General features: G+C 41.5%; 1 protein-coding gene across 1 annotated transcript; it reads left to right on the forward strand.

The window, feature by feature from the left end:
• Nucleotides 1–3,363: 3,363 nt before the first annotated feature.
• LOC105902695 (inositol monophosphatase 1-like) lies at nt 3,364–9,348 on the forward strand. Its single transcript, XM_031584275.2, has 9 exons — nt 3,364–3,529; nt 4,527–4,595; nt 4,728–4,861; nt 7,148–7,252; nt 7,646–7,691; nt 7,835–7,943; nt 8,040–8,148; nt 8,461–8,612; nt 8,923–9,348. Exons 2-9 carry the CDS (start codon nt 4,533–4,535, stop codon nt 9,045–9,047), a joined length of 843 nt encoding a protein of 280 aa, XP_031440135.1. The 5' UTR covers nt 3,364–3,529; nt 4,527–4,532; the 3' UTR covers nt 9,048–9,348.
• Nucleotides 9,349–15,687: the final 6,339 nt, after the last annotated feature.

Raw genomic sequence — 15,687 nt, forward strand, 5'->3', positions numbered from 1 at the left:
GAATTATCCTTAATAAAGCCAAGTTTTTCTTAACTGTAACTGAACACTAGCAGGTAATATGACTGCATAAGGCTGTTTTTATCAGTTTGTCAACTCTCTAACACAGGTTTAAGAGTATTTCTAGGAGTCAGACCAAATCCAGGTCCTGTTTCTGAAGGAATTAATAATATTTTGGGAGACCTGACCCTGAATATATTTAGCTGTAGTGTTGATGAGTAGATACAAAATGTTGACAGCCACCACCTGATTGTTAGAAATGCTCACATACATGTCATGTCATGGTTTGCTTTTAGAATCATTCTTGTTTCTTGTTGTATAGGTTTAGCCATTTTCTGTATTGGCAAGAATTGACACCGAAAGACAGAGTGGGAAGTTTTTGTTGATTAAACCGTGTGTTTTCCATTATATCATCAAAAATATACACTCCAAATGTTGATCTCCATGTACTAGTTTGTATAAATGTAATTGTATTGCACTATATCTTGCATAGAAGGTCAGAATCATAGAGGATGTAATATTGGTATCTCATATATGACCATTTGATTATTGTTTACCATGCCCTGTGTCAGGTTGCCAAAGTTATATTAAACTCCCTTAAAGGCGCCTTGCTTTATTTCATGTATGTTTCTTTCTCTTGCTGTTTCTAACTTTAACCATAGTGCATAGAAAAGGGTTCAAACTACTTTCTGTTTTTTCTTCATACTGTTATGAGAATGGAATACGTGTGAACATTTGGTCTAATCTTGTACAGAAAGACCAAACTGAATCTGTCTGAATAATTGCGTTAAAAGAGCCAGTGTGGTTGCGTGTGGCCATGGACCTCTCACTTGCACCAGCAATTCACACATCTTTGTCTTCAGCCTGTTATCATTTGACATCTCAACAATGAACTTCAGCAGACATCCAGTTCCAGAGTCACTCACTAAACTGCCCTGGGTCAATGAGTCCTTTGAGTCACTTAAGTCAGTATCACCACAGCATAGAAATCCTACTGGTGAAACACAAGCTCACCTTCTCCGACTACAAATAAATACATTTAAACTTGAGAGCTGTACTACAGTGAGGGGGGCAGCCAACTGTTTGCGTATTTGTCATTTTGATTTAGGAAATTAAGCCTTGCATTTTCATCTATTAGGCTGTAATGATAGTTCACAATATTTATATTCAGCGAGCTAAATAGCTACACAAATACAGTATAAGCTCCATCTACAACATCAAGAAATTAATAAGCCAACATTACAGTATTTGTCTTTAACTAAACTGGATGAAGTCGTCAAATCTGTTGTCAATCTGTACATCACATGTGTACATCATGACACTCACCTGACAGGTGAACCAAAGCTTACCGACTCCCAGAGCCAGACACTCACCTGACAGGTGTCCAAGGCTTACTGACTCCCAGACACTCACCTGACAGGTGCCCAAAGCTTACTGATTCTCAGAGCCAGACACTCACCTGACAGGTGCCCAAAGCTTACTGACTCCCAGAATTTGTCTGACTAGGGACTAGTCCTCCTGACAGGTGCCCAAAGCTTACGGCGTTGCCGTGTCTCAGTTGTAGTCTCAGTCTCATGTTAACACAAGGCTCGAGTCACATGAGTCCCAGTCTGGATGCAAGGGGCGATGACTTGGGGAGAGACATGCACTAACCACTACACTTAGGAAGTTCTGCAAATTCACTCAGTCAGGATAAGGGCAGAGCCAGGTCAGCGATAATTGAGTCCAATGTTTCTGTCCCTGTAGGAAGTTCCCCTGATCCACTCAGTCAGCTTACCTGCCTCCCCTGAGGCAAATGATGACTTGTGGTGGCAACCAACTCCTTATGTGTATGATACGTTATTGAACCTCTGGCAGCTACTTGCTAAAGGCTAGGCAGGCAGACTGGGGTATGTATTGAAGACGACCAGGCTATGTTTATCCACAATTGAGCTGAGAATTCAACAGGCTTTGCAGAACAAAGCAGCCTCATGTTACACATTGAGCTTAGACTTAAATGTAGCATAAATGTAAGCTTTGTAGGAATAATAATAACAACAACATCTACTACACTACTAAGAAGAATAAGAAGAACAGCTATTACAGGAGGCCCGGCTTGCGAAAGTTTGAGCACCCCTGGTCTAGGTGTTGCAGCATGCTAAGAGCAGGGTTTTACAAGGTGTGGTGACACACTAGGGTATGTCTGAACCTGTCCACCAACGCCTTCCTGTATTTTAAAATGTGGTGCTAAGGTATGTGCTGTCATATTTTCATAAAGGACTGTATTCTGTTCACTATTGTCCTGCCTAATGCATAATGAAAGAAATGTATTGCTTGCAACCAGTGTCAAGTGGTACCTTTGTAGAAGACTAACAGACTGAAGATCCTTTAATGTTTTTAACCAAACAGCTGAAAGATTTCTAAATGTTACATTACACAGAACCACTGTTAGGAAGTGGTCAGTCTTCTTAAGAAACATGTCAAAATGTCCCATGCATACCATGTTACCCAAACTCACTTCCTTTAGACACTTGCGCACAAATACTAAGTTATTCAAACCTTTTTGATCAGATTTTATAGTTGCACAGTTTCTCTTGGTCCAATCCTTTCTTTTCAAGGATGTAATCTGCTAGGTTTTCTTCAAGGGAAAGGCTCGGACTATTAGGAGCCTTAGTTTCCCCTGAATGCATTGTGGGTAGGCAAGCCAGACTGCCTAAGCAGGACCCTGAAAAATGTAGTGTGCTTAATATATCTTGAAAGTCTTTGATTTGTGCAAACACTCCCATGCTAAATTGACTACAAATGTGTTATGCCTGTCGTTTCATTTTAGTTTATGATGGTGATTATTTGTGATGTGCCTTTTCATGTACTTTGCTTCATTGCTTCAAGACCTATTTCACCATTATTAAAGATAAAATAAAGACTTTAATAAAGATGAAATAAAGACTTTAATAAAGGTAAAATAAAGACTTTAATAAAGACACCTATTTTGTTGTGTATTAGGTTGATTGTTTGATTTACCAGTAAGGATCATACCCTGATCATGGATGACAGGATGACACTGTTGATCACTTGTTTTTTTTGTGAAAATATATCACATTTTCTGTCTCTTGTCGATTACAAATAGTTAGTTATATAGTTAGTGTCCTCCTGAGTTACTTGCTTATCATTAAATTGGCGTTTAAAATGTCGAGGTGTGATCACCTGAATACTGCGAAGGCCAAGTTAGGCATAGATCATGAAACAGTATCTTAACAAATGCTAACACAATAGAAAAAAGTTTACGAGGATCTTAGCATAGAACAGAATGTGACTACTTCCCTCAAGAGTACTTTTCCACGTAACATGTTGGTTCACATCCTATATTTTTTTTCAAGCACATGTGCATGTTGTTAGATGGGTATGGTGTGGAAATATTCAGGGCGTTAACTGGTACTTTTCCTTCTCATCGTTTCGTGCCAGCTATTTATTTCCTGTCCTCATCGTGAAGTTGCATTGCATCTCGAAGGTCCTTGAAACACGACGTCCGGGCCAACTCTTAACGTTAACGCAGGTAAGTGGATATAAGTAAATAGAATACATTCGTGCGGTGGGCTGCTTTGGAGTTTGTGTTCAGCGATGAAGTCCTGCAGTGTGATAGTACACCGTAACAATTTTGGAAGTAAAATATTTGTCTGAATAGATGAATGTCTCTTATTAAAAAATGAATCATTGTCATAAAGGACAGATTGCATTAATAGAGCTCTGCATGCCGTACCCTGGATAAAAAACGGGGATTGCGTGATGCACGGAGAAGCGTAAAGAAACTTGTAAAAGCAGTTTCAATGTCATTTTGCCAATAGGCACATTTTTAGGGGAACATTTGCTAGAGGCAAAGGGAAGGTTGCAGTCTTCTGAAATGGTCTTGGTACATACATATCCTATTTAATCTGTTTATATTTGTCTGGAGTAATTTTACAAAGTCTACAGGCTATCCGTTCTGACTGACAAATGTGTAATGATATGTTAGTGTACTGGCAGATATGAAATATTTAAAGTATTATCTGACATTGCATTGCTCTTGAGAGAGAGAGAGAGAGGAAGAGAGAGAGAGAGAGAGAGAGAGAGAGAGAGAGAGGAACAAATACTCAAAAGAATCATGAAGGTTGTTCCAGAGCTGTTTTTCTCCCCCAACAATCAAATAAAGTCTCATGGGGCAGACATATGCCAGAAGCAAAGGAAATGTTACGTAATCCGTTTGTCTGCAATCCTGTTTGTGACGCATGCTTCAGTTTCTTTTAGCTGTTCTTTTCCAATTGTTGAACCACATTAAAATTACTACCTTAAAAACAATGTTGAAATACATTGTGTTCCCTTGCAAAACAGGGAAGGCTGCTTGCGTGCACTAAACACAGTTTTAAAAGGCTCATGTGTTAGGGTTTAATGTCATTGGTTTAAAAACATTGGTTTTATTATGTAATTATGTAAAACCTTTGCATATTTTGTCTTATACTAAAACTTACTAACCATCCTTCAATTTGTTTTAATGCCCCCCCCCTTTTTTTTTGAAGAACAAAATGGGAGATCCTTGGCAAGAATCGATGGACCATGCCATTGTTGTGGCCAGGAAAGCAGGAGCAGTAAGTGTTTTTCATCTACCAGTGCATATTCTCATGTTGTTGCATTAGAGAAGAAAGTGAACATTGATAACTTTAGTTTAGCCTAGTTGTCTCTTGAAACATCTTGAATGTGTCTCCATGTAATTTGTCCAGGTTATCCGTGATGCACTTCAGAATGAGGTTAAGATCATGACAAAGAGCTCCTCTGTTGACCTGGTCACCAAAACTGATCAAAGAGTGGAGAGGATCATAATTGACTCTGTCAAAGAAAAATTTCCCAAGCATAGGTGAGACATATACCCTTAACAATGTGTGTTACCAATGCATATACAAACAAACGTGCAGATTGTGTGTGTGTGTGTGTGTGTGTGTGTGTGTGTGTGTGTGTGTGTGTGTGTGAGAGAGAGAGAGAGAGAGTGAGAGAGAGAATGTGAAAGATAAGCAATTGTAAGGGTGCGTAAGGAAAAAGAGGAGGTTGTAGCCAAAACTGGTCATTCTTGAGGCCATGTGCTAATACTGGCTAGTACCACTAAGTAGGAGGAGCTCCAGAATCTGTTGTGTGACCGTGACCGGTCAATGGCTTCAGAATGGCCTCCATGACCGGTCAATGCTTCCGGCATGGCCTCCGTGACCGGTCAATGCTTCCGGCATGGCCTCCGTGAATGGTCAATGGCTTCAGAATGGCCTCCGTGACCGGTCAATGGCTTCAGAATGGCCTCCGTGAATGGTCAATGCTAAAGTGCCACTAGGGGGAGCTCCAGAGTCTGTTTTCTGTGACTGGTCAATGTGTTCCATGACCGGTCAATGCCTGTGCCACCTTACTCTCTGCTGTTGCCTGATTGTCACTAGGTGGAGCTCAGTGCCAGTGTACGCACTGTACGCACTGTATGTAGCACTGTATGTAGTATGTAGTAGTATCTGTGCTTTGCAATATATGTTTCATTATTGCATTGGCTTTCTAAAGTCATATCACAGCATTTAGTGTTCTGAAAATGGTTCAACAGAAGTTATTTCATGAAAAGTGCCAGTGCGTCCATATCTGGTTACAGACACGTTTCAAGAGGTCCTCCTGCTGAAATGATCATTATTAGTCATACGTTGATGGTCGTTGTGACCGCTGCCAGTCCATGCTTAGTGCAAGGTGTCAGAGGCACTGCCCAGAAGTAGTCATACCCCGGAGCGCCCCCCCTGGTGCAAATTAATCTGTGTGATGTTTGTGATTGGTGATATCCTCTAGAGAGGCGGGACTAACAAAAAAGTCTGGCCAAGATGGCGGAGGCTAAGGCTATATATAGCATGAAAACATTTACATGAATAAAAGATGACTAGGCGACCATTAGTGTCTACACCAACACTGGTTGTTGTTTCTATGTTGCATTAGCTTAGTCAAGTCATTTCTTCATTTAAGCACTTGGGCTAGCTGACAGGCTAACCTACACTTGCCAGTAACTACCAGATGGCCAAACACACTGCAATGGAAACCTAAGTTGGTTATGTGACAGGCTATCTGATTTAGTCTAGCCTACTACATCAAGCCTACATCATAGCCTACACATAAAATAGACTTCAACTAAATATTACATCAATTGAAATGCATACAAGTTGGTTAACTTCCTGAAATGAAGTAGGGTCAATATTTTATTTCCACCAGTAGTCTATCTAAGTTTTAAATTATCTGTTGCACAATCACATTGGCTTTTTAAAGTCTTGTCACAGCATTTAGTGTTCTGCAAATGTTTCGACAGACCAACTTAGTTGTTCTGTGTGCCAGGACCCCCAGCAGTTAGGGCAAGGACGGAGACATTAATCGATCACACATTGACTGGTCACAGAACAGTCTCTGGAGCTCCCCCTAGTGGTATGGGCCAGTATTAGCACACGGTCTCAAGTCTGTCCAGTTTGAGCCACAACTGCTATTGGAAGGAATTTAAGTCATGCATACAGTCTCTTTAAGATGTAAGTCACAGAATAACTTAAAAGTTGTGCAAGAAATGTAAATGGTATTGATTAAAAGAAACATACGCACACACACACTCATGTGTTTCTACACGAGGTCACAATAACAATGCTTGCACTTTAATAAAATAATTTTTGCTGAACTGATGAAAGCTGTAAACCTTGATTGTATACTGACTAGAGGTAGGTGCACTGTATAGAGTTTATGAACACACACAACATAGGTGTTATTATACACATAATCATGCAAACATGAGTGTGTGTGTGTGAGAGAGAAAGAGAGAGCAAGAGTGTAAGTTGCAAAAATTGCACACATTCACACACACACACACACACTCTCTCTCTCTCTCTCTCTCTCTCTCTCTCTCTCTTTCTCAACCACACACACACACACACTCTATCTCTTTCACCCAGACACTCTCTCTCTCTCTCTCTCTCTGTCTCTCTCTCTCTCACACAAACACATAAACTTTCTCTCTCTCTCACTATTGGTGGTAATAATATAGTGCCACACAGGTGGTAATAATATGATTAATAACAGTTATTGACAGAACTTTTGCCAAACCCTCACTTGATACTGACCTTTCTATGCTTGTAATGCTTGTGTATGTCCTCAGCTTCATTGGAGAGGAGTCAGTAGCAGCAGGAGAACCCTGCATTCTAACGGACAACCCCACATGGATCGTAGACCCCGTGGATGGAACGACAAACTTTGTACATGGGTAGGTCATTCTGTTAATTCTGAGAATATTTTCATCCAGAAGTGTTTGATTTCAATGGTGTTACTTTGTGGGCATCGATTCAAGATTCATTTTCATGTTTCATGCCCAATTTGCATTGATCCAGTTTGAATTCAAGTTAAATATATGTGTGGGACAACGTGTTGCCAACTGGCCATTTATGGAAGTGTGTTTCCTCCACTGATGCTACTGCTGGTGTGTGTAAGTTAGGACACTTTAGTCAGAAGGGTACCAAGCTGCTTGACCAAATGAGCATTCCACATGTGGTCATGTAGTAATGTACAGTCAACTTTACAACCACCACCTACATTTTGTTTACAACACATTCACACAGATGCTAAGACAAAATGTGCAATCTTTCCCCATCTGTAACAGGTTTCCCTTTGTAGCTGTGTCAATTGGCTTCGCTGTCAACAAAGAGGTATAGACAAGCAACTTTTTATGACAAACTTGATAATTGAGCTTTAATCAAATTTAAGCTAAAAGTAAGATTATGTAAATATCCTGTTTTGTTGATTTGAGTGCCATTCATTAGAGTCACGACGAGTCATGTTTGTTTAATAGCTTGAGTTTGGAGTGGTGTACAGCTGTCTGGAAGATAAGATGTACTCCGCGAGAAAAGGCAAAGGGGCCTTCTGTGACGGAGAGAAGCTGCAGGTATCGGACCAAACAGGTAAGCCTAACGGATGTGATATGTCTGCTCTTCTCAGAGCAGTGATTGCGCCGAACTAGTGGAACGCTACTTGATGCCTTTTTGTGTTATTATCAGATATGAGAAAAACTATGATCATCAGTGAGCTGGGGTCAAACAGGGAGCCAGAGAAGGTCAGCAAGATCTTTTCCACCATGCAAAGGATCCTCTGCATCCCAGTGCACGGGTGAGTGCCTCCTCCTTTGACTTTATGTCATCGGGCCATGCAGAGTTCGCCTGTTGTCGTGTACATCACTTTTAGCTAAAGAACACATGGTGTGTGACATTGCTCTGTTTACATATAGTATATACACGTATGTATATATATAGATCTAAGCAACTAGGTATTTTGTTCATTTTAATAAGAATAATGAATCTACATACTCACACTCTATTCATTCTGAGCCCCAACACATATATCCATTGAGAGATAGGTGAGGTGTATGGTAAATATGACTACATTTATTTATTTATCTATAAACATTGTTTTGCTGTCTAGGATTCGAGGTTCGGGCACTGCTGCCACCAATATGTGTATGGTGGCATCGGGGGCGGTTGAGGCCTTCTTTGAGATTGGGATCCACTGCTGGGACATCGCCGCTGGGGCAGTGATCGTCACAGAGGCTGGGGGCGTCCTGATGGATGTGGATGGTAAGGGTTAGGGTTAGGGGTAAGGCTCCTGGAAACGCTCCCAGTTAAAGCTTAAGCTCTGAAAAAGTGAATATCAAAGCCAGTCTAAGGTTAAGAGCATTCACAATTAAATAATGGGATAAAATGAAGTATCCGGCTGCATCCTCTGATATGTCTCATCAGTATCAGCACTTTTTTTCTTTTATTTAACTTTTTATTCATATATAGAAATCATTCTCAATGCCTTTTTTGTGCCATCTCTTAAGGTGCATTCAGATACAGGTGTTAAGACCTTAAGTTTGATCAGTTTCTTTTTTTGTGTGTGGTCTAGGAGGACCGTTTGACTTGATGTCAAGAAGGATGGTTTCGGCAAATAATAAAACAATTGCTGATAGGATCGTCAAAGAGATAGAGATCTTTCCTGCAGAGAGGGATGATGTCCCCAAAAAGAAGTGAGGACTTCATGCCATGTCACCAGTGCCGCCTCTATGGACCGTCACCCCTACGACTGGAGTGTTGAAGCCCTGTTAAGTTTTACATTTGGGTCAGAATTGAAGTAGTTCCTCCGCATTTCACCGCAGACCACTGTCAAATGCCTTTTTTTCACTGTATGCCAAAAACGTTTTCACTGTATGCCAAAACAGCATTTCACTGGGCATTAGTTTGTTTCGCTAATTTAATTAGAACACCTGTGAGGTTCATATGATGTCAGTAAAAATTTTGTTTTTCTAAAAATAAATAAAGAGTTTCTTATGTTCTTATGTCTATAATTTTGTCACATTTAACATTCGAAATATACTATGGCTTAAAAACAACCAGGTTCAAAGCAAATATGTCTTTGAATCTTGTCAAATATGTGCAGTCTCCTTAGACTTGATTTGTCATTTACTCACAATACCACCCAGCTTTCCAGGATGCATCAAAGAAACTACCAAATTAGTTGTCACATAGACTTGACATCAAATGCTCCATACTTTCTGATCAAATCATGACTTTGTGCCATCAGTGTGTAGATAAATGTCTAGTGACTCACATATCAACCCAGTATCAACATGCTTTAGTTCAAGTAGTATATATTCAGGAAAGCCAGTTATTTTAAAGTAATTTCAATGGTGATATTCCATATAATCCCATAGTCAAAATATGCAATCATTTCTCTGTTTCTGTCTTCTTTGGTTGACATGCATCTCTCTATGTTGGAATGAAAAAAGAGCTCCAGCTCCTCACTCCCTCTATGTCCCTCCTACACTCCCCTGTCAACTACATCTTGAACATGTAATTGCTCTAATCATCAAAAAACAACAATAAACCGGCAAGCAATTTTCTCCTTCTCTAAAATCTTCTAAATGTCCAATACATTTTCCATTGACATGGGCTCATTTTGGGGAAAGGGGGGACAATTACCCTGAAAGGATCTCATTTCACTCTTGCAATGCATTCATTTTGTTGTCAGTCTCCTTGTTGTGTTGCCAGCATGACATCTTGAAGTAGTCATTGTGAATTCTGCCTTTGTTCCCCAGTGCCACTGCACAACTATACTTTCAACCTTAGCTGGCCTCTGCAGTTGGTGTAATTAGCAATGCAGAGGCCAGAGTTGAACCTCTATAAAATAGAAGTGAAGAATCCATATAATTATTCCATGTAGTTCTGATGCAGCCAGTAGGGGGGAGTGTTGCAGTACACATGCAGTTCTGATACAGCCAGTAGGGGGGAGTGTTGCAGTACACATGGAGCTCTGAAGAAAACAGAACATTGTGCCTGTTGTTATCTTTCATTTATTTTTATTTTTATTCGAATGAGATGAGATTGTGTTTTACACAAAAAGATTCGATTCCTTGAAATTCCCTGAAATGTTGAAATGAAAAGGTCCTGGCTAAAATAGTTTGCAAATGAGACAGACATTAGTAAAAAAGTGATTGGGTATTTGAATATGGTTAAATAATTAGCTATTGATAGATACAGAGAATTAAATAATAAACCTTGCACATCACATCAAACATGCGGCAAATGCTAATCAATAAAAAATAAGCAGTCTGCAGCTCAGGCTTCCACAAAATACCCTAAACATCATGTGTGAAACTGCTTCCTGCCAACTGTGTGTGTCCCTGTGTGTGAGTGTGTGTGTCCCTGTGTGTGTCTCTGTGTGTGAGTGTGTGTGTCCCTGTATGTGAGTGTGTGTGTCCCTGTGTGTGTCCCTGTGTGTGTGTCTGTGTGTGTCTCTGTGTCTGTCTCTGTGTTTGTCTCTGTGTGTGAGTGTGTGTGTGTCTCTGTGTGTGAGTGTGTGTGTCTCTGTGTGTGAGTGTGTGTGTCTCTGTGTGTGTCCCTGTGTGTGTCCCTGTGTGTGTCTCTCTGTGTGTCTCTGTGTGTGTCTCTGTGTGTGAGTGTGTGTGTGTCTCTGTGTGTGAGTGTGTGTGTCTCTGTGTGTGAGTGTGTGTGTCTCTGTGTGTGCCCCTGTATGTGAGTGTGTGTGTGTCTCTGTGTGTGCCCCTGTGTGTGAATGTGTGTGTGTCTCTGTGTGTGCCCCTGTATGTGAGTGTGTGTGTGTCTCTGTGTGTGCCCCTGTGTGTGAATGTGTGTGTGTCTCTGTGTGTGTCCCTGTGTGTGTCCCTGTGTGTGCCCCTGTGTGTGTCCCTGTGTGTGTCTCTGTGTCTGTCTCTGTGTGTGAGTGTGTGTGTCCATGTGTGTGTGTCTGTGTGTGTCTCTGTGTGTGTCCCTGTGTGTGTCTCTGTGTGTGTCTCTGTGTGTGTCTCTGTGTGTGTGAGTGTGTGTGTCCCTGTGTGTGTCCCTGTGTGTGTCCCTGTGTTTGTCCCTGTGTGTGAGTGTGTGTCCCTGTGTGTGTCTCTGTGTGTGTCTCTGTGTGTGCCCCTGTGTGTGAGTGTGTGTGTCTCTGTTTGTGTCCCTGTGTGTGTCCCTGTGTTTGTCCCTGTGTGTGTCTCTGTGTGTGTGTCTGTGTGTGAGTGTGTGTGTCTCTGTGTGTGTCCCTGTGTGTGAGTGTGTGTGTCCCTGTGTGTGAGTGTGTGTCTCTCTGTGTGTGTCCCTGTGTGTGTCCCTGTGTTTGTCCCTCTGTGTGTGTGTGTGTCCCTGTGTGTGAGTGTGTGTGTCCCTGTGTGTGAGTGTGTGTGTCTCTGTTTGTGTCCCTGTGTGTGTCTCTGTGTTTGTCCCTGTGTGTGAGTGTGTGTGTCCCTGTGTGTGTCTCTGTGTGTGTTCCTGTGTGTGAGTGTGTGTGTCCCTGTGTGTGTGCGTGTATGTGTGAGTGTGTGTGTCTCTGTGTGTGAGTGTGTGTGTCCCTGTGTGTGTGCGTGTATGTGTGAGTGTGTGTGTCTCTGTGTGTGAGTGTGTGTGTCCCTGTGTGTGAGTGTGTGTGTCCCTGTGTGTGTGTGCCTGTGTCGATGTGCGTTTCCCTGTGTTGAGTGTGTGTGTCTGTGTGTGTGTGTGCCTGTGTTGAGTGTGTGTCTGTGTTGAGTGTGTGTGTCCTTGTGTGTGTGCCTGTATGTGTGCCTGTGTGTGTGCCTGTGTTGATGTGTGTGTCCCTGTGCGTGTCCCTGTGTTGATGGCGAAGAGGAAGCTAAAGTATGCATCTGAGACTCATATGATCACTTAAGCGAGTAGAGCAGGTGTTTGATGTGAGAATCATATTGCAAAGATGGAGATTGTGGTCTGGTAACTCTATCTCCTTGATTAAAGCAATTGTTCCATGCAAAATGATATATGAAGCACCTGCGCATTGATATGGGGACATGGCGATTTGAATCGCAGCATGCTGAACCATATTGGATAATTATCTTAAATGGAATTATACACAGACATTGATCAAGTTTTTTTTTTTTTTTTTTTAAACAAGCATGGAGGATCAGGTTAATAAAAGTGTACGTTGAGAATATCATGATGTCATCTTCACCGGCATCTTGCAGAGTTTGTGTGTGCTGCGTTATCCTATGGAAACAATAATCTCCTTCAGCTACAGGTGCAGCAAGCATTTCCAAAACTGGCAGGAGTAATTCTGCTCTTTTCATAAACCTAGCCAATTTTGGTTCATGTGAATGTCTAGAAACAGAAGACAGTCCTTCAAATGTAGAGTAATTGCTAGAATCCATCATATGATTGTGAATGCACGTGTCATACACGAGCCCCATATAAACCTGGTGGTTGTCTGTGCCTGATGCTGACCTCCAGCTTCATGCTTAGACTAGTGTGATAGACGACAAGTTGGGTTTCCTGCAGCAGACTCCAGTCAATATGGAAGGTGATGAATTGTTCACCTCCATCTTGTCAATCTACCACAATCGATCCCAAAAACAAATGTTGCCAGCTCGCATTTTAAACCCCTCATTTAATTACATTTACTGGAGTTTATTTATTTATTTCTGTATTTATTCATTTATTTAATTATTTTAAGTGCAACATGGGGAGATTTCTGCCATTCCCTCTATCAGTAGAGAGTGAGTGTTATTCATTAAAGCCCCACAAGTGTAAAGCCCTAGATGAAGTGATCCCATCTTACACCTATACAGCTACTGTAATAATGGGAAACACACGCATTGGTGGAAAATGGGACAGTGGTCGAGATGGAAATCCACCTGACTAGACACTCTTTCTATTGATTTCTATGTGTCATTCAATTTGTTTAAAATGTTAGGACGAGAAATCAATACTCCCACCGACAATCGTGGAGGCTTTAGCAATTAGCACAGAAAACTGTCTGGTCTGTTTATCAGACAACCTAGTTATTGACAACATAAACAGAGGATAGCATTTCCTGAAAATCACATTAAATAGACCTTAAAATACACTACGTATCCTAAATCTATCCAACAACCATTTAGAATCAATACTTTGGTACTTGATGCATATTGTGGTATTGAATTTAGTGTGAGCAATTAAACTGAGATTTGGCTGGCTGTAGGCCAAATAACCTACATGCCAGTAATGTAGCTGACAGAGTGTCTAACTGTCAAGGGGGAATGATGTGTCATGAAATTGTCATCCACTATTCAGGGTTTGTTAAATGCATTGGGTGTACACAAGCTGTACACAAGCTAATGCCAGAGCCACATCAGACAACACAAGGACCTCAACATGAATTTAAGGAGCCTTACTTTCTCCATCACTTACAGGGAGCGTGTCAAACCTTTTGTGTAACCAAAAGGGATTTGACCAGTTTGTCAGTTTGCTAAAAGGAATATTGAAAGGGATAGGCAACATGTTGTGAAAGACTCACACAACAGTGGTTGTTATTTATATTTCTTTCAAATTGCTTTTTTTACTTTATAATTATGTGTGTGGTAATGATTCACAAAGTCACCAGTGTCCTGTCACTGCCATGCTTGACCATTTCACTTGTCTCTGTGGATTGAAAGAGCTGCTCACCTGTTAAATAAGGCCTGCCATAATGACTACCCCAGCCTCTCTGTTCTCCCATCCATGTTCACCCTCAGGCCATGGGGGTCTTGCAGTTCTTTCTGCCTGGGTTTATTCAAGTGAATTTGACAAGAGATCAACACACACACACCCCCCCCCCCACACACACACACACACACACACACACACACACACACACACACACACACACACACACACACACACACACACACACACACACACACACGCACGCACACACACACACACACACAAAAGCTCCATGTCAGAGGCAATGGATGTTATATAGAAGGACCAGTAGGCTGTAACCCCTAATGGTGATAAATAAATACATCTTGTGAAAGTCAGACGCCGGGTGTTCTAGCATAACATGTGTTGCCAGGGGTCCTGCTGGGATGCAACAAAACCAACACAAAATCATTTCATTTAGAAAGGCACAAAAAGATCAGCTCTGTAGAGAAGGGCTGGCGGGGCGGGGCCGCCTGTCACAGAATGAGTCTGCCTATCTGCTGGTCACCAGCGGGGAGCACTGAGCATTAGGGTCCTTAGAGACCGAGTGGCACTGGAACATTTCTCAAATAAAAAAGCTGCATTTCTTCCTGCAAGTCTAGTGGGACAACCGGCGCCAGACACCTCAGACCGTTATGCCATGGTTCATGACTCCAATAACGAAGAAAAGTGAACTGCTGCAAAGTTGCTGTGAGCTTGCTAATTTAGAGGAAAAACTTCCATTGCAAACACCTAAAGAAAAGAGAAACTAAAAGTATTCACTTCAACAGCGGTTGGAAACATCCAATGTGTGTGTGCTGTCCTGCCCCTCCACTCTGTTCTGCCACACCGATAACCTTCTGTCCCTTCATTTCTTATTTCTTATTTCTTTTGCTTTCTTTTTTTAAGTAGACATGAGGTGCTTTTCGACTGCAGGAACTTTAGGCCTTTCAAGTGCCTCCAACTCTTACAGGAGCCACCCACTGCTCAGTCCCTTTGTGTTCTGCTTTTCCCGCTTCAGTGCGGGGACCACGGACCGTAGACATTGACGTAATCGTTTTGCTCTTTTATTGTGATATCAATTCCGAGCGCGATAAAATAACGATACATTAGTCCAGTGGCAGCACTAACATTAGACCATTAAACAGGAGAACTTCTCAATCAAATGGCTTGATTGGCAGCTGTAATTACCACTGTTGATTAATATAAGCCTAGATTTCAACTGATGTTTTGCTTGTGTTCATTCAATGTTACAAGGTACCCTTGACAAGCTAACTCCTATAAGCTACAATTCCTTCTGCTGTATCTACCACGTCACCCCTGGTCAAAATTAGCTTTTTGTTGTCTTTTGCTGTATTTACCATGTCACCTCTGGTAAAAATGAGCTTGTTGTATTTACCACGTCATCTCTGGTAAAAAATGAGCTTGTTGTGATTACCACGTCACCTCTGGTAAAAATGAGCCTTTTGTTGTGATTACCACGTCACCTCTGGTAAAAATGAGCCTTTTGTTGTGATTACCACGTCACCTCTGGTAAAAATGAGCCTTTTGTTGTGATTACCACGTCATCTCTGGTAAAAATGAGCTTGTTGTGATTACCACGTCACCTCTGGTAAAAATGAGCCTTTTGTTGTGATTACCACGTCACCTGTGGTAAAAATGAGCCTTTTGTTGTGATTACCACGTCACCTCTGGTAAAAATGAGCCTTTTGTTGGTATTACCACGTCACCT

This window comes from Clupea harengus, chromosome 17, assembly GCF_900700415.2.
Source record: "Clupea harengus chromosome 17, Ch_v2.0.2, whole genome shotgun sequence".
NCBI classification, from domain to species: Eukaryota; Metazoa; Chordata; class Actinopteri; order Clupeiformes; family Clupeidae; genus Clupea; species Clupea harengus.